We start from the raw sequence: 25959 nt of genomic DNA, 5'->3' as shown, positions 1-25959 counted from the left end.
AAAATCCAAGTTGTGGCCTGAAAATCTACATTGCCTGCTTGCCAAATACTTCTACAATCATTCTAACTTACTGTTACTTTTTTATGTAATTGTAACAGTCATCTCAAAACATCCCACTCTCTTAAGATCTTGGAAACAGCTCGCTGTATTACAGCATTGCTTAGAGCAACGTTGGGATAGCGAACAAAGAACAAGAAAAATCCAAAAAAGAAGATCACAGCAAATCCCTGAGAGTATTTCTCACAACAGCTGCTGTTTTTACCTACACAAAAGCAGAGACAAGGGAATTAGCAAGAAAAATCCTCCAAGTCCTCCCTCAGCACGATAAGATTTTCCAATTGCCCCCATTTTGATTCATAAGACCACTTTAAAGGAGGAGGACAAAGTGTGGAAGGGACAGTGACAAAGAGAAGACAAAACAAAGAAATCACCTAACCACTTTACTAACAATGTTAAATAATTATTCCATACCTAAAATATAATAAACTATTTTTTATTATTTAATGTCACATAAGAAAATAAATAAAATAATAATAATGAAGAGGATTATGAGTAGCATTTATCATCTGATATATAACTAGGAATATAAGAATTTGTTGTCAATTAAGCAGCACTTCTATAAGGTTTTATTTTTTATTTTTTATTCTCTCTGTTTACCTGGGGATGAATGTTCTCTTTGCAAGATATTTCTTGATGAGACTGATCACTAAGCTGCCTGCCTCGTTCATCGTAGAGAATAAGCCCACTGAACCTCGGCAACTCACACTTCTCCCCCCTAAGTATAGGCTTTTGCCACACTGGTGACTCCGAGTTATGGCTTTGCCAACCCACATCAAATTCACTCCCTTCCATCATTCCAAGCAATGGTGTTGGCCTCTCTCTCCAACCTGATCCAACTCTTTTTTCCTCCCATTTGTTTGCTCTACTCCACCTCACCGACCCCATCAACACCCTCTTTATTGAAAACCAACCACAACTGGTCTCGGATTCGGCACATTTTGTTCTCATCAACTCATTGCAGTTGGTGACCATGCCATCATGGTCGGGAAGTTGCTTTTTCATTCCCATCTTCTTCTTCTTCTTCAGTATTGTCGCCGCGCAAATACCAACAATGGCGAAAGCGGCACATACTAATAGAACAAGTGCTTCTTGGGTTGAAAGCTTGAGTTTGTCCTCCAAATTCCACAAAGCTTCCATGCCTTGCTTTAGAAGTCTACTAGTAAGGAGCAAAGTGAGGAGCATGCAGAAGTAGTGTGGCCTTCGATATATTTGGAAAGATGAGATAAATATGCATGAGATTGTTGAATTGCCAGAATTGGTGAACTTCACGTGAGGTGCACCGCTAGTTGGGCCTCCACCGTGGGCTACACATTTTGTGGTGGGCTGTAGTGTTTATAACCGTTGGAAACTAATAAAAGCTCCTCACGAGGTACTCAAGGTAGTTGTAAATGAAACTATGAAATATGATCGCGAAGTTAAAAGCATTTATTATATTAGGATTCCTATAATCTATATAAAATATCAAAGGTTTCATGTTTGTTGCTATACAAAAATAGCCGCTTGCTGTTCACAAATAGGCGTTGAAATTTTGAAGCTGCAAACTTGTGGCAAACATGATGCATATGATTCGACCCAGTTTTGAAGCCAACGATTATCAGTTATGTAGTTATTATTAACATGATAACTCTTATAGCCATAAAAAGATGAAAAATTCTTCTATTAGCCACTCTTCACCATCCCACACTTCACACTCTAAGAAAAATATTCACACACCTTATGAAAAAGCTATAGGTGTAGGGTGTGAGAGTAAATAGTGGCTGATGCATATCATTCATTTAAAAAGATTATACGGAATAAATTGATATGGTTTTATGTAATACGTTAAATATATTTTATAATAAAAATAATTTTACAATATAATTTTTGTGAGATGAGTCATTCTGGAAATTCTTTCTCTTGGTGTAATGGACATCATGACCTTTCTCGCAGTTGGGCTCGGCTTGATCGTATTTTGTTAAATGTAATGGGTATGGATGCTTTCTTGATGCAAATTTTTAGTACCTTCCCCGTACTACCTTAGATCATGCACCCATGGTCATAAATTTGGAGAGAAGTGCAGAAAATTATGGTTATTCATCCTTTAAATTTCAACAAATGTGGACCTCGCATGCAGGTTTTATGGACTTAGTGTCTCAAGTTTAGTTAGAGGAGACTAATGGTTCATGTCTTTTTAAACTAGCTTGTAAGCTTAAAAAGATGAAAATTGCACTGAAGGTTTGGAATAAACAGGTCTTTAGGTTGACACAGGTACGTATTACAAAATTGGAAGCTCGTATTCAGGGTTTAGAGACCAGTTTGCAAGATGTTTTCTGAGTTGATGTGGAGTCAGATTTATTGGATTCCCAATTGGAGTTATCGGTTTGGATGGATAGGGAAGAAACTCGCCTGACTCAACAAGCTAAACAGACTTGGTTGCAAAAGGGTGAGGGGAATTCGGGTTTTTTTCGTGCTATGAGTAAAAATAATCGGTTTCTAATTAAAACAATGACGCTTAGGGATGGAACCATGCTTACTTCGCCTGAACATATCCATGCGGGTGCGTTTGATTATTTTCATAGTTTCTTGGAAGCTCGCCCGCGTACAACACACCTAGATTTAGGTGCCTTGGTTGATCACATTATCACGGAAGAGGATAATATTGCTTTATGTAAAACTCCATCATTTCAAAAGGTTTATGATGCACTTTGGTCCATTCCTTTGGATAGTTGTCTGGGGCTAGATGGGTTCAACTCGGGTTTCTTTAGGTGTTGCTGGCACATTGTTAGTAATAATGTTATTGAAGCTGTGGCTGAATTTTTTAGGGTGGTGTGTTTCCTCAATTTTACACTGCTTCCTATCTGGTGCTTATTCCAAAAGTTGAAAATTCGGGAAACTTTGATAAATTCCACCCTATTAGCCTTTGCTCGGTTATTTATAAGGTATGTTAAAAAATCCTTGTAAATCGTTTCTCATCGTTGTTTGCTCGTATCATTTCTCCCGAACAAGGTGTTTTTATCTCAGGGCGTAGTATTTATGAGAATATTAGTTTGACTCAAGAACTGATCCATAATTTAAATAAGCCAACCTGTGGGGGGAATGTAGTGCTGAAAATTGATATGGCAAAGGCTTATGATAGCATTGACTGGGGTTTCCTTCTTCATGTATTGGAATCCTTTGGGTTTTCTCCTGCAGTGTGTAGTTTAATTAATCAATGCATCTCAACCCCGTGGTTCTCTATTATTCTGAATGGCATTCCAAAATATTTCTTCAAAGGTGGTTGTGGCTTGAGCCAAGGGATCCCCTCTCTCCTTATTTATTTATTTATTATTGTGGAAGAGATTCTCTCACGGTTGATCAAACATCAGGTTGCAATAGGGAAAATTCATCATTTTTTTAATCCAAGAGCCTCTCCTGTAATTTCTCATTTACTATATGCGGATGATATTGTTATATTCTCTAATGGAAGAAAAGCTTCTATGAGAACTATTATGCAGGTCTTGCATGACTATGAAGCTTGGTCAGGTTAGGTGGTCAACAAGGCTAAATTTTTGATTATCTTCTCCAATAAAATTACGTTGGCAAGGCGATGTATGGCCTTGAGTCTAATAGGTTTTACTGAAGGCATATTGCCTTTTACATATTTGGGAGTTCCTATTAGTTCTGGGTGTTTGTTGACGAGTCATTTTGATGATTTAGTTAATAAAATCCAAAGCAAATTAAAAGGTTGGAAAGCTAAATTGCTTTCAAATGGTGCCCACCTCCTTTTACTTAAACATGTCTTGCAAAGTATTCCGATTCATTGCTTATCAATTTTATCCACGCCAAACATGGTGTTGGATAAAATCAAGAGGCTTATAAGTACTTTCTTTTGGGGGCTTTCGGGAAGGTATACCAAAACGGAAATAGTGTTCGTGAGATGTGAAGTGTAAACCAGTTTTGCAAGGGGTATGGGTCTTCGGAACTTTCATGAAGTTCAAAGTTCTCTCCATATGAAACTTGCTTGGAATCTTCTCCAAGGTAAATCTCTATGGTTCCAATTTTTCTTAGCTAAATATATGGGTTCGGAACATATATCGCTTGTTGATCCTCGTAAAGGAACTCGGTGTTGGAGAATGATTATGAAGAGTTTCCCATTTGTGCAAAAAAACACCTTGTGGCGGGTAAAAAATGGAAACTTATCTTTTTGGAGGGATCATTGGGTTGGTGAGGCCCCTTTGTGTGATCAACAGCAAATTACAGATCTTCCTTCTTTAACATTGGCAGAGTGTAAATTTGGGGAATGTTAGAATATTGATTTTTTTCAAAGATTGGTTGGTTTGGAAAAAACAGATATGTTGATTTAAAATTTGGAAAAGTTAAAAAATGGTGAGAATATTTTTATTTGGGTCTCTAAGCCGAATGGTTTGTTTTTCACTAAAAGTGCCTAGGAGTGCCTCCGTACTCGTTCTCCTATGATTTTATGGATGGATTGGGTTTGGCACCCTTTTAATCCAAAAAAATGTTCATTTTGATGTGGAAGGCAAGGCATGGTTGCCTTCCTGTGGATGATCGATTACAAAGAGTTGGTATTATTCTGGTTTCAAAGTGTGATTGTTGTACTTCGGGTGCCTATGAGGATCAGGATCATGTGCTTGCTTTGGGTGAGTTTGCGTCACATATTTGGAGTCGTGCTTGTCTCCAATTAGGCATGCCAAACTTGATTGGTAGAAATTGGAAAGAGCGGATGGAGTGTTGGTTTCGGCGAGCCAAACGTTCTTCTTGTAGTGGACAAATTCTTGGTATCTTTCCTATTATCATCACATGGTATTTATGGTAGATGAGATGTAAGGTTCGGATGGAGGGCTCCTTTGAGACTATTGAAACGGTATAAATTTCTATTAAGTATTGGTTGTCTTGGGTGGTTTTAAAATTTAAAGATCAAACTACTTTTAGTAAAAAGGATGAGGAGTTGTTGCAATCTTTACATCTTCATATCCCAAGGCTTTGTATGAGGGGCGAAAAGATTGTGAGGTGGGAGAAACCAAAAATTGGTTGGTGCAAACTTAACGTAGATAGTTGCTCACTAGGAAACTCGGGTGCATCAAGAGTAGGAAGAGTAATTTGTGATCATGATGGGAAGTTGCATTTGGGGTTTGATGCTCCTATTAGTTGCTGCTCTAATAATCATGTTGAGGCTATGAGTTTGCTTTATGGCTTAAGGCATGCTAGGTGTATAGGTTTTGATGCTATTGAGATTGAGATGGACTCAAAATTGATTATTGACTGGATTGGAAAGCGAAGATGTGGTTTGTGGTATCTAAATGACTATTAGGAATAAATTATGAGCTTTCTTGGTCAGATTCGTTTCACATGTCGACACATCAATAGGGAGTGCAATGCGATTGCTGATTTTCTAGCTAAGTATGGTGCTAAAGGGAGTAATGTTATTTATTCTTCTATGGTGGATCTTCCACGAATGACTAGAGGTTTCCTAAGACTTGATAAGGGTGGTTTGCCATATTTGAGAAGAAAATAAGTGCAGATTAGTTACACATCTTTATTTCAGCCTTTTCTTTTATTAGGTTGTTTTTGTAATTGTTTTGTTTTTTTGGTTAATTTTAGTGTCTTTTGCATGTTGGGGTTTTGGTTTTTTGTAACCCTTAAGTATTAGGTTATAACTACGGTATTTCTCCGCCACAAGTGATGGTTTATTAATAAAATTAGGATACCGTAAATTTTTTTAAAAAAAGATATGTCTCTATCAAAATTCTATATTATAGTATAAATCATTTGAATTTACAATAAATATTAAATGAATTAAATATAAATATTAAATATTTTTGTTATTAAGAAATAGAATTTTCTATATAGGAAAGTTATATTTTTCTTATTTTTATCATTTTTGAATCTGAAACTATAAATTATTAAAATTGATAATTGGCATAATTTGATAACTTGTACTCATAGGATCAATTTTAATCCAATAAATGAATTCTTAACAAAATTAATAATTCAATGGAAATTGATCGCACGTGTGCTGTTGGTTGTGCACTTAGTGCAATTGTATTTTTTAAAAAATATTTCTTAAATATCTTTAAATATTAAAAAATAAAAATACATCAATTTATTAAGAAAAATTCTATACATTATATTACCATTCCATTTTCATCCCACTTGTGACACATTTATCACTATTAAATTAAATAATAATTTATTACATAATTCTTTATTATCTAATAATGATGAATGTACTACATACTATTTAATATGATTAAAATAGAATGAAAATGTGGCGTATAATATTATTTATTTATTAATAATTACTATCTTAATTATTAAAAAAATTAAAAATAAAACAATAATACACAATCCACCGACAATCATGAGAATACTATCATTTTCCATACTATTAAATAACAATAATAAAACATTTTATCGTCCATATTTCCCAAACCTGGCGAGAAGTACCCAGGGCTAGGGTTTGGAGCTCACTCCAGCCCGAGAAATCTTTGTTTCTGAATCTTTCAATCCACCTGGACTTCAAAACTTTCACTGGGGTCTGTAATTTTTCTCCTAAAATTTTTCTTGTATGATATTTGTCCGCTTTTTTCATAATTATTCGTTGGGAGTAGCATCTCTGCCTAGAAACTTTGGAAAAATTGAAAATGGAATTCCAGATTTTTTTGTTCATGCTGACTTTTGCCTGTGGTTTGTACAAGTGGAACTCACTCAGTTTGTTATTTTGTTTTCCGGCCGTCTACGTAATCAAATCTTTGTTCGGAAAGGGAAATCTGTTTTTATTTTCGTTTCCACTGTTTTCCCGGCAACCGGACGGTTGGTTAAGGCTTTGGGCTTTCCTGATTTTTTATTTTTATTTTATTTTGTGTATTCTTCAATGATTTTGTAGTCGAATTGTTGTAATGAAGTTTAGGTCTGAACTTATAATTTATTTTTGTCAATTTCCCGGATTATTTTTATTTGGTTCATTTTTTATTGATTGAACTCAGTTTAGTGAGAATGTCGCTTTCCAAAATCTGAATTTGTTGTCTTTTCTTTTCTGGGTAGCCAAATCTCTAGCAAGAAATAATGTCTGGAAGAAATCGCGGACCCCCGCTTCCAATGAAAGGGGCTCCTCACGCTGGACTACCCCCTTCAGTCCGTGAAGTACCGTTTGCCAGAGGGGTTGGGCCAATACCCCACCCAGCTCTACTCGAGGAGATGAGAGAATCCCACTTCGGAATGGGTCCCAGATCACTCCCTCCTCATCCTGCAGTAATTCAGGAGGGTCTTGATGCTCAGTATCAAGAAATTCAGGGGCTCTTAGTCGATAACCAGAGGTTAGCTGCGACCCATGTTGCCCTTAAGCAGGAACTAGAAGCTACGCAACATGAGTTGCAAAAGATGGGTCACTTGGCAGATTCCTTGCGGGCGGAGAAGGATGGTCAGATGAGAGGATTATATGAGAAGTCTGTTCATTTGGAGGCGGATCTTCGTGGGGTTGAGAGCATGCGTGCCGAGCTTTTTCAAGTTCGTGCTGATATTAAAGAGCTTAGTGGCTCAAGGCAGGAGCTCACGGGTCAGGTACAAGCGATGACACAAGATTTGGCTAGACTTACGGCAGATTTGCAGCAGGCACCAGCGTTAAGGGCGGAAATTGAGACTATGAAGCAGGAGCTGCAACGTGCAAAGTAGTAATTTACATCAGATTATTATTATTATTATTTTTTCTTGTGATATCGAATCTATGTTTCGAGTACGATTCTGTTCATTTCTGATGATTTCTATATTCTTTGTTTGCATTTAGATCGGCCATCGAGTATGAGAAGAAAGGATATGCCGATAATTATGAGCATGGGCAAGTGATGGAGAAGAAGTTGCTCTCAATGGCTCGAGAGTTGGAGAAGCTTCGTGCGGAGATTGCCAATGCAGAGAAGAGAGCTCGTGCTGCTGCTGCTGTTGGGAATCCTGGTATGCAACTGTTATGAGGTTTTTTCCTGGTGACCAACGAGTCAACACATCATATAAGATGCTGGTAAAAAAAAAAAAAAAGGGCTCAAATCACTTCTTCAACAAGCTGAGTCATTGAGTCGCTTGTGTTTGTAGGTGATTAATGGGTCAATTTAGGCCAGTGTGGGTCCAATTGGTTGTTTGTTAGCTGCACCTAGGGTGGTTTGATTATTGAATTCTTCCTCTCATTTTATTTACATAAATGAATTGATCAATTAATTACATGATGCTGATAATATTTTTCTTGGATATTGATTATCACGTGAACATGCATATTGTATGTAGGGACAGGCTACAATGTGAACTATGGAAATCCTGAAACAGGTTATGCAGGCAATCCTTATCCTGCTGGCTATGGCATGAATCCTGTAAGTTTTCTGTTTTATGAATTTTCCAAGTTTTGCTTTGTATTGGATTTCTTTATTACCCTTGTTTAAGCAACCGTAAATATCCTGCTTCAGTTTATATGTCTTCATGCTAACGATTGCATATGTTGTTCTTTCCTTGCAACTTTCCGGTACAGGCGGGTGCAGAAAATTTCCCTCATTATGGACCTGGTCCTGCTTCCTGGAGTGCCTATGAAATGCAACGAGCTCATGGACACAGATAGGCTTTTCTCACAAGCAAACCAAGCTGTGTTCTAACTGGTATCTTGGCCTACTACTCATTAGATACTTAAGTCAGGAATGGATATGTTGTGTCATGATAATTCTTAGGACATTTGGTCATATTTCGGGGTTTTTGTTTGGTCGAAATTGTACCCAAAAAATTTGACAAATTGTCTTAACTTGATGGTAGAGTAAGTTATTTTTGGTATCTTTATGCGAATGTTTTAACCTACCTCTATCTCTAATGTGTCTCAAGGTGATTTTTCCTGTTATATTTTGTATTTGTTAACTATAATGCACCCTCCTTTGATCTAAAGTAGTTTATTATTATCTCACATCTGTCAATACAGTTCCATAACCCCACACCATGAGCATGTATTATACAATTAGATGTCCATTGATCCTACTGTTCTCTATATTCAAGTGCTATAGGACGTCTCCTAAGATGATCTGTTTCTCATGTAAAACATCTTAACTTTTGTTTGTCTAGTGTTGATTCCTATTTAATGTTTACAGAAGTTGTTTGCCTCATCACAAGTTAATAGAATATATAAGAAAGTGGGAATGCATCTATTCAATGCATTTTGACATTAACCAATCAGTTGTGCAAGTGAAAAATGTCGTTATTAGTCTGTTCATATTTTCTTCCCAAAATTTAATATATGGGCAGATATAAACATCTCAACCAATTGTAAAATCACTATTGTGGGTATCAATCTAAGAAATTACGTGAGCATAAGTTGCAAAAATACATTCCAATATGAACTTTAGCTAGCCTTAATCGCCTCCACATGGACCTATATTCACCACACTGGCTACACAAAGCAAATATAGAAGCTACTAATGGACTATTTGAGGCTGACCTATGGAAAATATGTTTCCTCTTCAATCTCTCTCTCTACTCTATGCTTGTACCAACTTCTACTATATGGATTAGGATTCAATTCATATGCATTTCTTCTGATCATCATCCTTACAGGTTGAGTTCTATTTTCAGGTTATCCTGTGAAGTGGCACAAGCTAGAAACCCGAACTGTTTCATTCCCTGTGCGACCCCTCGCCTATTTATAGGGCTGCTTCACTGAGATCAATGGCCTGGCTAGATCAGACCACCTGGTGTATCGAACTTTGAATCCTGAGACGTAATTCATCATTTTGATATATATGCTGCAATGGGTTCTGATGATGACCTCACCTCCACGGTTGGGGTGATGGTCTCCTGGTTTATGGAACATTTTATAGAACTTTGATCCACCCTGTTGTGCCTCTCCTTGGGCGCAAGGGAAATCATCTCCATTTTTACTCCCTTTATGAAAGCTAATTTGACATGGACATCTGTGGGCTGGCTTGTGAAGGCCCCCGGTGTCAATTGATTGTGATCAAGTGCATACTGATATGATGATGATGAAGAAAATGAACAGGACCTATGGATTTTTGGTTTAGTGTGAAATGCTGTATACACTATTTATACAACATTATTGGTGTAGCCGCTTCGAGATGATCAAATCCATCTGAAGTAGCACAGGATCTTGTGATTGATTAAATGAACAGCATACATGAACATAAAATGAAATCCATTCATCAGTATTATGGTCTGCAAAAATGATTCTCAGACATGGTTTCTTGTAGCCCTAAGTTTTATGCTGTTAAGTTTCATTCACTCACCAAAAGTCCAGGCCAATACTTGCTTGATTTTTGCTTCTCTTGGATTAGCCGTGTGACTAGATGAGCACGATACGATGCTTATATTTCCATTTTTAAGTGGCAACTGTCTAATAGGAGTTCATATTATAAGGTTTAAATTCATTAATTTTAGTTAACTAGATATTCTCTCTCACTCGTTCAAGTCTACAATTGCTAACCTTGCAACAAAAAACTACCAAAAGGTCCAAAACGCTGTCCGCATGCAAAAATACAGAGAATTTTTTGGTTTTGCCTTTGGAGCAGGGCTGCATGATTTAATTATTATTTTTATATTAAATAACGGGTTTCTTCTAATAAAATATGAGCCATTGGCAGTGATTTGGCACGAGCTTTCTTTATTAAATTATTAAATTAATTTTACCGTGCTTTCAAAAGTTAATAAATATAAAATTTATATAAAAAATTAATTTTTAATAATAAAATTTACTTTTTTCAAAAAATGTGCCGCCTATGTATCAAATATTATTGACAAACTACTTTGTCCAGCATTACTGACCAATAAAAAAACGTCACTGCTCACCCAATTATGAGAATTATTGCTGATTTTTTTTTTTTAGCACCCAGGGAAATGGTGTATGCTCACTGCACATGCTTCGAGCCATGAATGTACGCAGTCTGTCTACAGGTTGAAACTACTCACAGAGAGAGACAATGCAACCTTCACTTTCATACTCTCATCATGGAAGAAGTGGCTTCGATTTTCAACGAAGCACAAAGCCCAGTTTGAGCTATCCTGCGAGAAGAGCTAAATCACCACACTTGCTCATCCCTCGTTCCACAAAGTCTTACACTTCGCCAGGTTCTTTTTCTTCTTCCATTCAACTTGATCTAAGACCCCATTTTCAATCACAACGACGACCGCCGCCTCCCCTAAACAAACCAACTCGGACCCCATCCACCACTCTCGTTCTACGTACAGAAATCAACGATGCCTCAGCCTCACGACTCCCTCCAATTCGTTGCGGCATGTCATCGAACAACGATAACACTAATGGCGCTCGGAGAGTCGGAGTTTCCGCGATTGGATTGAGTTCTTTGGGAAAACTGTATCGACTGCGTTCCCGCTCTAGGATGCCTATTGGGGCTCATCAAGCCGAGCTCTTTCAGTTGGGTTCGGCCCAAGGAGACCGTTCTTGGCATAACCTTGACCATGCTTGGTATGGGCATGACGGTTACCCTCGACGATCTTCGTGGTGCTCTGGCTATGCCCAAGGAATTGATATGTGGCTTTTTGCTGCAGTATTCGGTCCGTTTCTGCTCTCATTCCTTTTTATTTCCTCTATATCGCTTTTTCTTCCCGAATATTGGATGAGTTTATTCCATTAATCCATCTTCGATAGCGTTAAAAATAAGCTCGATTAAGGACTTAAATTGTGTGAACAACTTAGGGTTAATTCTAAAGACGATAAGAGAAGATTGAAAGATAAGATCTATGAAATTCTGTAGTTATTCTCATGAGAATATCAGTAAGCTTAAATATATTAATACTGGATATCGCCGTATGCAAAAGAGAGCCTGCGTGATCAAGCTATGAGAATGCAAGTATTGGAGGTCAGGAAGCTGTCGCTAACCCTTATGCCCAATGTTAGTCTAACTTTAAAGTGTTACTCTTTCGATAGACCTGTGAGCCTTAGCGAAATGTCTTTATGAACTGGTACTGTATCTTTTACCTCATCTGTATCTGCCGAAGACTTTCATTTTTGGAAAATGCTTAAGCCACTTAGGGCTGAGCAATGTCGGAGATAGAGTGCCATACCTCCGGCTCCGATTCCGATTCGTATAGCCTCTGGAGCGGAGTCGAGTTTGGGGTTTTTTATTGGACTTTTTTTCTTAACTTATTTGAAATTTCAATTTGACAGTCTTAAGCTCTCACTAATCGGATTTGGACTTTCAGATTTTAGTTTTTTTTAAAAATATTTTTTCTACTTCAATTTTATTAAAACATAACCAAAATTGAAAAAATAAATTATTGTACAAATTATTGTTATTATACATGTTATTATATGTTAATGTTTATACATAAGTATTACATGTTATTATATATTGATTATTATACATTACTAGTACATGTTATGATACTTTAGTTATTATATATTAGTAGTATATGTTATTATAAATTTATATATTTGTGTTTATACACAATACATTGGTATTAAATGTTATTATACATTAGTGTTACATAGTAGTAATAGTTAATGAAAAATGGTAAACATACATAGTTAATAGTATGGTGTTTAAATATACTAAACTATTATTAATAAATTTAGTCTATTTATATTACAGTATAAGCAATTAAATAATTTGCTCATACTAGTATATTATTGAATTTAATTAACTATATAAGTTATAGTTATATAAAAAATATATGATTAATATATAAAAAAAATACATATATTTTTATAAAATATGTATAATATTAGAGTTGGAGTCGGTACATCACCACCTCCGACTCCAACTTTTTTTGTTAAAAAAATCTGACTCCCACTCCGACTTATCGGAGTCGGTGCGAAATCGGAGGCAGAGTCAGATTTTCAGATTTTTGCTCAGCCCTAAACCACTCCAGACAAATTCTACCAATTCAACTCTTTTCTTTTTTCTTTTTTTACTTAATAGTAAAAGTAAATATTTTTTAACTGATTTTTTTTTTCAAATGATTAAAGTGATTTAAAAAATGCATGAAAAGAAAAACACACAAAATAAAAAAGTTTATTTTATTTTGTGATGTGAAATCTTTGAGATGCATACTGGCCATCCAGATTCCAAACTACTAGATAATTCCCAAAATTTTGGTAAAAAAGTTTTGCAAAAATTTGAAGAGTAAAACCAAGCATGGCCATGGCTACTTCTATATCCAAACCAGAAGTACTCTAGTTTTTTTCGGTGAAGACCAAACCAGAACCCGCTAGTAAGATTATGCTATATAAAGTTAAATTCGGTGTTGGGATTATGTTTATTTCACTTTATTCCTATGATTGTAAAAGGAAGCACGATGGTTAACTTTTTGCAGATGATGCCACTATCGGGGTTCCTTGTGAGCAAGCTTTTAAATTTGCCGTCCTATTATGCAGCTGGATTAATACTGGTTGGTTGCTGCCCTGGTGGTATGTATGTATGCTAATCTGTTCACATGTTCCTTTCACTTCAATCCTCATTCCCCTTCGTATAGTACTTTATTTTTCTTTTCTGGTTTGCACTTTGCAGGAACAGCAAGTAACATTGTCACCTTTATTGCACGGTTTGTGAATTCTTCAAAGACCTTACTTTGTTTTTTCCGCTCTATTTTTTTCCTTTTCCCCCAAAATCATTTGAGCTTTTTTTTTTCCCCCTACCAGTGGAAATGTGGCGCTTTCAGTGTTGATGACAACAGCTAGCACTTTAGCAGCCGTGGTTAGTAAATTAGCATTGCTGTCTTAACCTATGTTCTTTCTTTAAGGTAATTTGTGGATGGCACAATTTGAATCCCTCATTGTACAACCACTATATTAAAATTGTAAGCTTTATTGAAGTTAGCCATATCATATTTCAGTAAGTCAAAAGGTTGAGTTGGAAATTTGAAGTAAAGCAATATAACTTTTGGTAAATAGTCAATTTAATTCACACCCGGCACCTCCTTAATACCAGTTTCCTTTTAAAAGGCAAATTACTGGTCCTTTTCCCCTTCCATGTTGCAGTTCATGACTCCTTTTCTTACTTCCAAACTTGCGGGGCAATATGTCGCGGTAGATGCAGCTGGACTACTAGTCTCAACACTTCAGGTGAGCTTTCCTGCATTAATGCTATCCCAAGTTATCATTGTTCTTGTCGGTGATATTACTTTAGTGCCATGAATGCAGGTAGTGCTTCTTCCCGTATTGGCTGGTGCATTTTTAAATCAGTATTTCCAAGGCCTGGTTAAATTTGTTTCCCCCCTGATGCCATCCATTGCCGTGGCAACTGTAGCTATTCTCTGTGGAAATGCAATTGCACAGAGTGCTTCTGCAATACTTATGTCTCGTCAGCAAGTGGTCCTCGCTGCATCTCTTCTTCACGCATCTGGATTTTTCTTTGGTTACATACTTTCTAGAATGCTTGGGCTTGATGTTTCTTCGTCAAGGACAGTCTCTATTGAGGTCGGCATGCAGGTAAGCAATTCATATACTGTAGGACTGAAGCTCCTCTGCTTCTTCCAGTCATTGTTGACAAAATTCCAAGCAAAGACTCCTGATCATTCATCTATTTGTTTCATTCTCAATGGTAAAGGATAGAATCATACATATATTCTAGTTGTTTTGTGGCCATTGTTGAAACTTGGGATGAGCATGTGCTTTTTTATTTTTAATCTTAAAAAATCTCAGTGTTTCTTGTCTGCCTCTTGTGTTTCAGAACTCGGTTGTGGGAGTAGTTCTTGCTACTCAGCACTTTGGAAATCCATTGACCGCAGTACCATGTGCAGTCTCCAGTGTCTGTCACTCGATATTTGGTAGTGTCCTGGCAGGGATTTGGAGACGCATGCCCACCCAGATGCAGGATTGAATTTTCATGAAAAAAAAAAAAATATTGCGCTCCAAGCGTTGGATAAAAAAAATGACATGGGTTCGTTCTTGGTCCTACTGTACTTTATTTTTTTCAATTCCAACTGTATTCTTGGTCCTACTGTATTGTTCTCTCCTTGTAGTTTGCCTCGAATATTTTTGTTTAAGAAGAATAGAAATACCCTTGTATTACGAAGTCATCATAATGGTAGTATTTATTGTCTGTCGAATTTATTCTCTTCAACTAAATAAAATGAATAATTCTATCTTTTAATTATTTTTTTTTCAATTTTCTTGTATTTTTACCAAACAAAAAGATAAAAAGGCCAAAAAAAGAAATAATTTTGAATATGCTAGATCGAGTTTGATTGATTGGAATCGGCAAATTAAATTAGTTCCTTTAGTGAATAGAAAAAAAGTGTTGAAAACTGAAATAGTTTCGATATCTGGCCAACTCAAAACACTCGGCTTGATTTGAATCATAATGTAGTTCTTTTTTTTCCCCTCAAGCCACACCACTCAACAAAGCCCAAATCCAATGAGTTAGACGGCGACGGACATGCCCAGAATAATTGGAAGGATCCGATTCCTGAGAGTATTCGTTCAAAATTGAACAGAACCGGGCAGCGCGGGTGTTGCCGCAAAAATACCAAAAAGATATCTGAAAGAAGGACCTTCCCGCCAAAATTATAGTGAAGATCTGAAACACGCAAGACGCCAATTTTAAAACTCGAAGAAATTTGGGATTTCTCAAGGTTTAATTTTCTTGTTCCCGCCGGGTGGTTCTCTTCCCACCCCTCCCCAACACAACGAACTCACCTCTCTTTCTTCGATTAATTTCGTTTCGTTTCAATATCTCTACACGCCAAACAAAGCCAAACCAGATAGAGAAATCAGCAACTCTTCTTTGTCAACAAACAAATCCCAGAGACCACATGGAATCCAAATTCCAAGGCTTGCCTCCTCTTAAGAGATTCAGGCTCATGCAACTACAAGAAGAAGGACGACAACATCAACTTCAACAAGGAGACACCGCCGTGTTCGCTTCACTACTTCCTGCCAAGAAAAGAAAGGAGTCTCGGGATTCACCTCTTTTTTTCGCTGAGCACGTTGCTGCCACCAACTCTCCATCCACCTATTCCTTGCCTGCCAAGAAAAGGGTATGGGCGCTTCAACCAGATTTCATTCCCGACAAGCCCTTCTCGCCGCCTTTCGACCTCAATGTCGAATACAAGCAAGGTCTGGCTTTCGAGGAAGAGGCGGAAGAAGTAAAGAAAGAAGGAACCCCACTCGTAAATGTAACAGATCAATCTCTTCCAAACACTAGCCAAAAGGAAAACGAGGATGCTGCTGCTGCTGTCGATGCTGTTAATGATGGTTGTGGTGGTGACGATGACGACGATGGTATTATATGTGCTATCTGCCAAAGCACAGATGGGGACCCCTCAGACCCAATTGTGCTCTGTGATGGCTGTGATCTAATGGTGCACGCCTCCTGCTATGGCAATCCCCTTGTGAAGAGCATTCCCGAAGGCGATTGGTTTTGCGCCCAATGTCTAATCTCTTCCTCTGAAACCGAGAAATATGAAAAGTCTTCTTCTTGCTGCCTATGTCCAACCAACGGAGGTGCATCGAAGCCCACAGTAGACGGCCGCTGGGCTCATATTGTGTGCGCGCTGCTGGTTCCGGAAGCGTTCTTCCGGGACGCTGAAGGTCGGGAGGAGATTGATTGCTCCAAGGTTCCTAAGAAGAGATGGGAGGATAAGTGTTATCTTTGCATGAGTACAAGTGGATGTGCTGTTCAGTGCTCTGAGCCCAGCTGCCCTTTAGCCTTTCATGTCACTTGCGGATTGAAGGAGGATCTTTGTATTGAGTACAGGGAAGGGAGGAAGAGGGGTGCTATTGTGGCTGGGTTTTGCAAAAACCACACTGAGTTATGGAGAAAGGTCAGTTTTATTTGATTTTCGATTAGGAGATTTGATGTGTTGATAGCGCGATTGAACGATGAAGTATTTGATTGCGTATTTCTTCTGTTTGCAGCAACAACAAACTGGGAAATTCAAGATTGTAGCCAGAGAGGAGCACAAGTAGTTTAATTGAGGAGCTTCCCTGTTTCTTGTGGTAACATATAGTTAGATCTGCTGATTGGTACTTGGAAATGAGTTTTTGCTTTCGGTGGCAATGATAGATTCCCGTAACTTCCAGTTAATTATCCTGGTGCGCATTTCATTATGATAATTTTTTTATGACCATTCTTAATTAAATGGTGAATCCAGTGAAAAAGTTGATCAAATAACCGTTACTGAATTTTCACTAGTCCAAGAAACTCGGGTTCGATCTTGCTTTAAAGGTGACTTGTTGAAAAGGTTGACATTGGTGGTTAAAAAAGACAGACCACCGGATGAGGAGATATGATCTAAACTAGGAATAATTTTATTTGCTGCCTATATAATTATGGATGGTGTTGATCTATCTTGTTCATTTACTGTTTCCTAGCTAGAGATGTTCGATGGCAGCAAACTGACTCGAATTATAGTTGCTTATCCTAAATAATTTGTATATATGAAAGCCTTTTTTCATTATCATTTCCTTGTATTTCTTTTGGTAAGTTGTACAATCATTTGCATTCTTCGACTGAAATCTGAAATTCTTGTATTTGCTTTCGTGTACACTGATTTGATGCTTGTCTGATTACTTGTCCTAAATCAGTGTCTACAACCAACACCAAGTCAGACCTACTATATTGTGACTTTTGGCTACATATCTTCAGTGCAATCGTTGTGAAATCTAAATTCATGGCCGATAATTAGGCGCTGGTTGCCCAGTTTGAACTCGTTAATGCAGAAGACCCAAACAACTCTCCCCGCTTTCAGATTTTGATCTTTTATTTAAGTCCATATCTCCAACCATGTTTGAGAATCTTAGTGGGCAAAAGAGATAGATGCATGTGAAGGAATCCTTTACAAATTAGATTGAGAATTTAGTTGTTTTTATCTTTTTTATGTGAAGTGATCTTTTCCGTCTGAGACTAGTTAATAGATGTAAATTTGTAGTGTCTTTGACGCCTATGTGTGGATCGGTAACTTGAACTCAATTCCATACTTCAAAATAAGTGGCCCAGCTGCATTTATTTGAAGCCCCGAAGCTGTGTATGGCTAGGTTTTGACATATTCTGCACCTTTTTTTATGGCTTCAACTTCTAATAGTGTGTCGTCATCGTCGTCATCGTCATCTGCAAATACAATTTTGCTACCCGAGAACTGTGTTGTACATAAACGACTATCTCCAACGTGATGGTTGCCAGAACTCTTGGCTCACCGTTTTAATCTTATTAATACCACCCGTAAGGCACGTAATTCTTCTTAGGATAAGACTCTTGGACTTTTTCCATCCATCGCCCTTCCACGACTCATCTCAATCCAGCCCCCACCAAATCCTATATATACAAATACATACACGAGTTACAAACACAGGTTATAGAATCCCATACATTTTTCCTTAACTAGCAAATCTACTTTTGTTGTCGGAGACTACTCGAAATGAGGTCGATGGGATTGGTTGGCAGCATTGGCTACATGTGGCTGGTGATGGTCATATCAGCAGTAGCCCAATCTGATTCCTCTCGCACTCCAGTGCTGCAGGACGTCCTCTTGAACGTGGTGTAGAATACTACATCAATCCCGCTATAGATCCTCCCAACTAGAAATAAAGCTCAGGTTTAGGCATGTGTTTTGTCAAGTTCTTTGAAAGTTATTTTTTTCAAAGAGAAATAAAATGTTCTAATTTCCGTTGTCCCTCTGGCATGAAATGTGTGGCGGTATGAGTGTGATAAGGTACAAAATGATATCCAGACGAATTCCAACATAATGACGTGGTACAGTACCACTGGTACTGCCACATTAACTTAAAGCTATTTGATTCCGCTCATATAAAAGTATTTTAAAAAAATCACAATATCATTTAAAAATACTTACATCATCCACAAGGGAGATTTTATTGGTGAGTTTAGCATTGTGCTAAACATGTTATTTTAGACATAAGCTGTAAGTATGTGATGGGCCATTTGAGCGCAACCTGATCAGTAGTGGCATTTGATGTTACTAAATAAAGTATTACTATTTGAAAATCTTTATCATTTATAATTCAATTTATAATATTTATTTTTAAAATAAATTATATCACGTGGATGATGTATAGTTAAAACTTTTAAATAAAATTACTTTACCACAACATTTTCTGTAATAAGGTAAGCTTTCATTTTACATAAGAAAATACACGAATGTGGTATGGTCAAGAAAATCAAAGAAAATCTCAACTGCCGTACGTTTATGTCAATATTCAAGTTTTTCGATAAATCAATATTCACGAATCACCTTCTTTCGACTATGTTTTCCATTAGCACAAATTTCGTAGCATCTTTAAATCATATCTAAAGACTATTTCCCCCCCCCCCCCCCCCCCCCCCAAAAGACAACATCAATAACATCTAAATCTACTTTTCTATGAACTTTACAACAATCTATGGCTTTTGAAATATATGCTCTTTTTTCCCTAATGCGTTCCCAATCGTGGGATGTTATTGGATCAGAAATATTGTTTATTATATCAGATGTCATTTCATCTCATGTTTGTGGAAAGATCTCAATTAATATCACATGCATTAAGTAAATCTTGCTTTCTTCCTATCTTTTCGACTTTTTCATTTTAACTCTTTTGCTTCACCATGAACAAGTTTTTCTTTCTTTTTGACTCTGTTTAGAACGTGTCTTCCACTTCACTAGCCTTGATTCTCTTTTTTCAAGTGCTACACCTATAAATCACCTCATAAAAATAAATTTATAAATTAATATGACATATTATATGTTAAATTTATTTTACAATAAAAATAATTAAATCATGTCAATTTATAAAATGATATTTGTTCAAAACAAATTGCAAGCTCTCTATATCTCATATCCATTCCATTCAACTAAGATATGATAAATTTAATCATTGATCATAATGGACATGCAAATATGACCTCCGCCGCCTGACAATAATATTTATAATTGTTTTACAACTCATTTTATATCTAATCATTATTAAAAATTATTTACTACATACGTTGCACTAATAATGATTGCTATGTACAACTCCATGACCTTATTATTCTAAACTCCACCATTTTTTCAGTTATTCTATATACAATAGTTAGATATAATCGGTATGCAGTCGTCCATGTTACGTCAAATACATATTATTATTATTATTTTTCTTTCTCTAAACGCACATGTTCTCTCTCATCATCTCTCTCATCAGCGCTCTTTCTCTCTCTCTCTCATCAACTCTCTCTATCTCTCGCTCATTGGGTCGTCTCTCTCTCCTCAACTCTCTCTCACAGTCTGATTATATTTTGAATTCGAGAGATTTGAGATGAGTGGTTTCCACATCAGTCTCGTTTACACGCCGTTTGGCGCTTGCAACAAGCATTTTTCTCTTTTTTTTTACCTTAGGAGGCAAAAACATTAGCTCCAAGTGGCATTTGCAGTAATTGCTTTAGGAAGAAGTATGAAAAGAGGCGTTTTAATAAATAGTTGCTTTCTAACTTTCCAGAAGTACTACTTGTAAAAGCATTTTCAAGTGTAATGTGTGAACGAAAACTTGCTGAAGTACTGGAAAGATTATCGAGCTGTACATGATGCGTCCTATGATGTTCCACAACATATAGTCTCTATCCCCAATTTTTATTATTTCTGTTCTATAGTTTGTTGAATCTGAGAAGGAAATGGACTGGTGTATAGGGAGGGATCGATACATAGGAACTGCATAAAATTATGTGGAGCAATGAGATTTATTTCAGCATTGTTGTGAATAGTTTGAGGAAATATTCCCTCACATGAATACCAATATCTTCATATGATCTCAGACAAACAAACAAAAAAAATCCTTATAGTTTCATTTATATCAAACTTTCTCCATCCTAATCATGGAGTTCACATTGACAAATTAAAGCCTTTTAATTACTGAAAAGTCAACTGCAGATCATTTGTAATCGTATAATAATCATATCCCAGCTAAAAAAAAACTTTGTATAGCAGAACTAGTGAAGAGACAGAATTTTAAGGACTACTCCTTCTTAACTTGGGTATCCTTTGCTGCGGAATGGAATTACCAATGGGATTGGTTCCTGAATGTACTTCATGCAAAACTTTTCTTTGGACTTGATCTCCTCCATCAAAAGACTGAAATGAAAAGGAAGAGCATAAGAGATCAGACATTGATATTGCAGACAATGAATAGGTATGAAAGAACTGTAAAGGGCGTTACATGCTGACCATGTCCTTAGCATTTCTTGAAAATTCTCTCATTTTGTTGACTCCAGCATCTAAAAATGATTTTAGAAATCAAGCAATCAGTGGAAAATAAAAGAGACAGATACGAGAGAGAGATAGAGAGAGAGAGAGAGAGAGAGAGAGAGAGATTACGTACCTTCAAGTTTTGTCAAAGCGAAGCTGGAATGCGGGAGGGAGACTAGAAGGATAAAAAGGGACGATATAATAAAGTTCATAGCTTTGTTTCATGAGGAAGAAGAACATTCAGCTTGGATCAGGGAAGATTGATTAAGGGGGGCCTTTGGGAATTTAAGGGAGATATATAGTCTGAGTAGAGTGAAAGGAAAAGGATCGGAGTGAAGTGAAGTGACATGGGTTTTGAGACACAGCAGAAGCGTGTGTCAGAGAGAGAGAGAGAGAGAGAGAGAGAGAGATCAGAGTAGGGTTCGAGAGGTGGAGATTGTTGTGTCTTGGAAGGATTTATTAAGGAAAAAGAGAGACGAGGGCGTCTTCCGATTGAAGGGTTTTGCTTCTTGTTGACTTGGACAAGTGGGTTTAGTTGATTGTTCTGTTTGTTTGTTTTGGAGGTGCCAATGGGTTAGACGGCGAAATTGTTGTTCCTCTCATCTTTCTTTGATGTTCCAAATCTGCTATGAGAAAGTGGCCTCTTTCTTCTATTTGCAAGTGAGAGCATTTTGCAGCCTCCAAATTTGAAAAATAAATAAATCATATTAGATTACTTTTCCAATTAAAAATAACAATAATAATTTTAAAAAAATATAATTTTTCTATTCATCATTCTTACATCGCACACCTGTTAAGGAAAAAAATAAAAAGGTAACAAATAAAAATGAGTGTCAGATGTATGGATGATAAGTAGATTTTTTTATTTTTTTTAAAAAAAACTAACTCCACCACTAGTTCGGCCACTCTAGAGGTGGTGTCCACTACCCCTTAGGTGGCATGACGAGGTGGATCTCGCCACCCCACACCAAGGGTGACTAGACCACCTCACAAGTAGGAGTGTAAGAAAAAATCAGAAAATAAGTTGAATCGGACTAGATCAGATCGAACCGGTAGGTTCGGTTCGGTGTGATACCGGTTCTTAAAAATAAAAATATGTTCTACACCAGTCCAGTACCAATTTTCATATTTTAAAAACTGGTTTAAACCGGACCGAACAGGTACATATATATTTTTAATTTTTTATATTATATATCATTTTTATATTATTATATGCTACATTTCTAATTAATATAACATGAAATTCTAATCTTATTATTCAAGTTTATTAATCTCACTAATAAGTTAGACACTACTTATATTATACTACTATAATTGAACATTAAAGAATTAGTAATTGTTAATAATAAATACTAAATTCTCACAATTAAGTTTAGTATAAAAAAAATTATAATATTAAACATATATAGTGTCACACGTATAAATGGTAAACCGGAAAACCGAACCGGACCGAACCGAAATCGAAAAAAATAAAAGTTTTAGTTTTGGTGATGAATCAATCCGTATCAGTTCTTAAATTCTAAAACTTGTATATACTAATTTGATTCTAAAATTTCTCTAAAACCAGACTGGTTACATACCTACACATAGATGGTTGACCACCCCTTTATTTTTTAATTTATAATTTGGTAGATTAATCCAGTGTAGACAAAGTCATTTTAATATTTGATAAAAATAAAATTGATATGCCAGCTTGTGCCTAGAAGGTATAAATGATCTAATTTGCACAAGGTTCTTATTAAACGTAAATTCTATACAAATACTTTTGCTATTATAAGTTTAAAGAAAATTTTGCTTCTAGTCTTGGTATGTCAACACATCAGGCTTGTTTTGTTTTTTCTCGGAACACACCAAGATTATTTGTATAATTCATTATAATTATAAAAGAACTTAAAATAAAAATATTTTTTAATTATTATAAAATAAAATAAAAATTATATTTTCTCATAAATATTTCTTGATAAAAGTGGGGACAGTATTGGTAAACACAAATCGCGGGCTTAATTTGATCGGGGCTGGTGGGCCGTTCTCTCTCCGGACTCCATCGGTATTATGCAGTGAGGAACATAAAGTTTATCCAAAGTAAGCACAAAGTTTTTTTTTTTTTTTAATATATATATATATATATATATATATATATATATATCGCCACATAATCAGAAATCTAATTTCCTAGAATTTTCATGAAACTGCCAGCTAATTCGAGGAATAAAGAAAAAAATACTTTGCAAACTATTTTTACTGTTATTCACTGTTTTTTTGCTAGATAGTTACTTATAGTTTTGATTATGATGTTATTTATTAGAAAAATTATACTCACCACACATATGTTTTTATCTTTCATTTATTTTTTATAACAAGTGTGTGGTATAAGAATCATAAATAGAAGAACTCTATTTATTATTTATACAATTTCTTTCTAATTAGGATGTTTTATTATTATGCGGTTTGATTCCTTACAAAGAGACTATAGTACTACTATTACAAAAATAAATTATAAAAATAAATATAATTTTATATAATATATTACATCTATTTTATAATAAAATAATTTTTAAAATAAAAGTAACTTACAAAATTAATTTGTGCACAGGACATATTATTATTCCTGATAAAGAAATATCCATTCGGAACCTATTTGCGAATTTTTGAACCAATCATATGCATATTTAAGTGCATCCTTTCAATTCCGCGAAGAGTCCCAACGGAAGGGAATTCTCATTTCTCTTTCCTAACCAAATTAATGAATTATCTTTTCAGCTGGATTTGAGAACGGACCGGAATTGGTTTATTAAATTCATTCTCTTTTTTATTTTTTGTTTTTAATTGATGAATAGAGAAGGAAATCCCACATTTGTTTTCTTTAGCTGTCACCTTTGTTTCCTATACAAGACTACTTACTCCAAGTCTTCTGCTTTTCTATTTATCGAAGGAAGAGTTTTTTTTTTGGTTATGTTGGGATATTTAAAAAGGAATATTTCGAATTTTTGTGAACAATAATAAAATAATTTGAATGAAAATCTTTTATTGAGTTTTTCAAAATGATAAGAAAATAAATAAATTATTATAAAATAAATTATTTTTTATTTTTGTTTTGAAATTTGAAATAGTAGTGAAGGACATAAAATATCACAAGCCCAGATAAACTAAGCTCAGCTTATCAAATGGCTCACATTAGAAGATAACAAATTGAGAAAAGAAGAAGAGACAAGGACTGAACAAAGGTTGAAGAAAGGCAGGGTGTTAGGAGGAAAAGAGATAATGAGACATAAAAGAGAGGAGATGTGATATAAAGGAACATGGGGCATAACATAAAGGAGAGAGAACCAGACGACTTGGATAGGAGACTTCAACTTCCCCTAGAGCTTCTTCAACCTCATGACCAGAGCACCAACGACAGGGCCACCATCAGAATATAGACTTCTAATTCCCATTGTATAGCGATGATGAGAGACTGAGAGAGATGGTAAAACAATTATATTATAGTAGATTTTTCCTCTCCAAACTCCCGTAGACGTATGCATTATGTTGAATTAGGTAAATTTGTATCTTTGTCTCTTTTATTTCCTTGCATTTATTTCATGTTCACTATCATAGATGTATGTACCGATATCGTACAACCATACCGGACTACTATCGAGGGTTTCGAACCACACCAACCAATGCCTGAGTCACCGTAAAGGGTTAGAAATGACTCTTTTTCCTCTTCCGACATGTTGTGCTATTTTTAAGCATTAACAAGTAATATTAATTTTCGTGTTTTGTTTTCAAGTTTATATAAATTGTATTGATTTTTATATTTAAATAATGATCGGGTAATGAATTAGTAAGAAAATCGAAAATTATAAATTGAGTTTGCCAAAGTCTTTTACCCCATTTCTATAATCAATTACAGATATTATACTGACGAAAGTTGAGAAAGCACACTCAACTAGACTTGTGGAAAGAAGCTAGTTCATCATGTAAGGGTTAGAACAAAAGTTTCAACCGCAAGCCGGTATGGATAAGACAACTTTTATATTAATCACTCGAGATAACTTGATTTGTAAGATAAACTTAGAAAACATTTATTGCTAATCAAATTCTGTAGCTTAATGTCCTTAGCACTAGACAGTGGTTCATTAAAATGGCTTATCACCTTTATACTATTCTTTTATTATTTTATAGTGTATTTAAATTTTTTATTTTTTTATTATTTTCTTTTAAGTTTTTTTTACAACTTTAATCATTAAGAAAATATTAAAAAAATATATAACTTTATTAATAGTCAATTCTTTAACCATTAAGTAAAAGAAAATTTTAAAAAAATAAAAAAAATAGTAAATGAGTTGTAGGAAATAACAAGCCTATCATTATCCCGATTAAAAAATTATTGGGTGTCAGTCTTAACAACTTGTAGCATCTTATCTAAAAATATGTGCAGGTAAAGAGGCTAGTAAAAATTAAGGGCTCGTTTGATTTTATAAATAAGATTAAATGAGTTGAGATAAAAGTTAAAAGTTAAATAAAATATTATTAGAATATATTTTTTAAATATTAATTTTTATTTAAAATTTGAAAAAATTTTAAAAAAATTAAATTATTTATTTTATTTTATATAAAAATTTAAAATAATTATAATAATTAAATAACATAAAATTAGATAAATTGATGAGCACTGAGAGTGAAACAGAATGGCAGTGGAAGGCACGAAAATTAGTTGAAAGTGGGACCTCTTTGATCAAATAGCTCTGGCACAGTGGTAATCAAGATTACACTGTTTGATAAGCTTTTGGT

The 25959-nt window shown here is 35.5% G+C and overlaps 4 protein-coding genes across 5 annotated transcripts; 3 read left to right on the top strand and 1 right to left on the bottom strand.

Moving 5' to 3' along the window:
- Positions 1–39: 39 nt before the first annotated feature.
- LOC121236745 lies at positions 40–1342 on the bottom strand. Its single transcript, XM_041133179.1, has 2 exons — positions 658–1342; positions 40–262 (listed from the first exon to the last, which is right to left on the bottom strand). The coding sequence occupies exons 1-2, from the start codon at positions 1240–1242 to the stop codon at positions 215–217; spliced, it is 633 nt and encodes a 210-aa protein (XP_040989113.1). The 5' UTR covers positions 1243–1342; the 3' UTR covers positions 40–214.
- Positions 1343–6434: 5092 nt separating this feature from the next.
- LOC121236741 (protein FLX-like 1) lies at positions 6435–10075 on the top strand. 2 transcript variants are annotated; one of them, XM_041133175.1, is made up of 6 exons: positions 6435–6575; positions 7084–7706; positions 7823–7986; positions 8317–8393; positions 8549–8672; positions 9631–10075. In XM_041133175.1, the coding sequence occupies exons 2-5, from the start codon at positions 7105–7107 to the stop codon at positions 8633–8635; spliced, it is 930 nt and encodes a 309-aa protein (XP_040989109.1). In that variant the 5' UTR covers positions 6435–6575; positions 7084–7104; the 3' UTR covers positions 8636–8672; positions 9631–10075. The 2 variants fall into 2 exon arrangements, with proteins under 2 accessions (XP_040989109.1, XP_040989108.1); XM_041133174.1 differs by having other exon boundaries at positions 8311–8393.
- A 730-nt stretch (positions 10076–10805) lies between these two features.
- LOC121236742 (probable sodium/metabolite cotransporter BASS1, chloroplastic) lies at positions 10806–14925 on the top strand. The gene is given in 9 exon segments (XM_041133176.1): positions 10806–11342; positions 11345–11399; positions 11402–11583; positions 13345–13438; positions 13539–13572; positions 13670–13724; positions 14009–14092; positions 14171–14458; positions 14700–14925. Coding segments are annotated over 9 exon segments (1296 nt in total). The 5' UTR covers positions 10806–10988; the 3' UTR covers positions 14850–14925.
- Positions 14926–15290: 365 nt separating this feature from the next.
- LOC121236740 (protein Jade-1) lies at positions 15291–17856 on the top strand. The gene is made up of 2 exons (XM_041133173.1): positions 15291–16794; positions 16889–17856. Exons 1-2 carry the CDS (start codon positions 15784–15786, stop codon positions 16937–16939), a joined length of 1062 nt encoding a protein of 353 aa, XP_040989107.1. The 5' UTR covers positions 15291–15783; the 3' UTR covers positions 16940–17856.
- Positions 17857–25959: the final 8103 nt, after the last annotated feature.

This window comes from Juglans microcarpa x Juglans regia, chromosome 6S, assembly GCF_004785595.1.
Source record: "Juglans microcarpa x Juglans regia isolate MS1-56 chromosome 6S, Jm3101_v1.0, whole genome shotgun sequence".
Classification (NCBI taxonomy): domain Eukaryota; kingdom Viridiplantae; phylum Streptophyta; class Magnoliopsida; order Fagales; family Juglandaceae; genus Juglans; species Juglans microcarpa x Juglans regia.
Note: the sequence above shows the minus strand (reverse complement) of the source record. Positions and strands in the feature narration are given on the sequence as shown.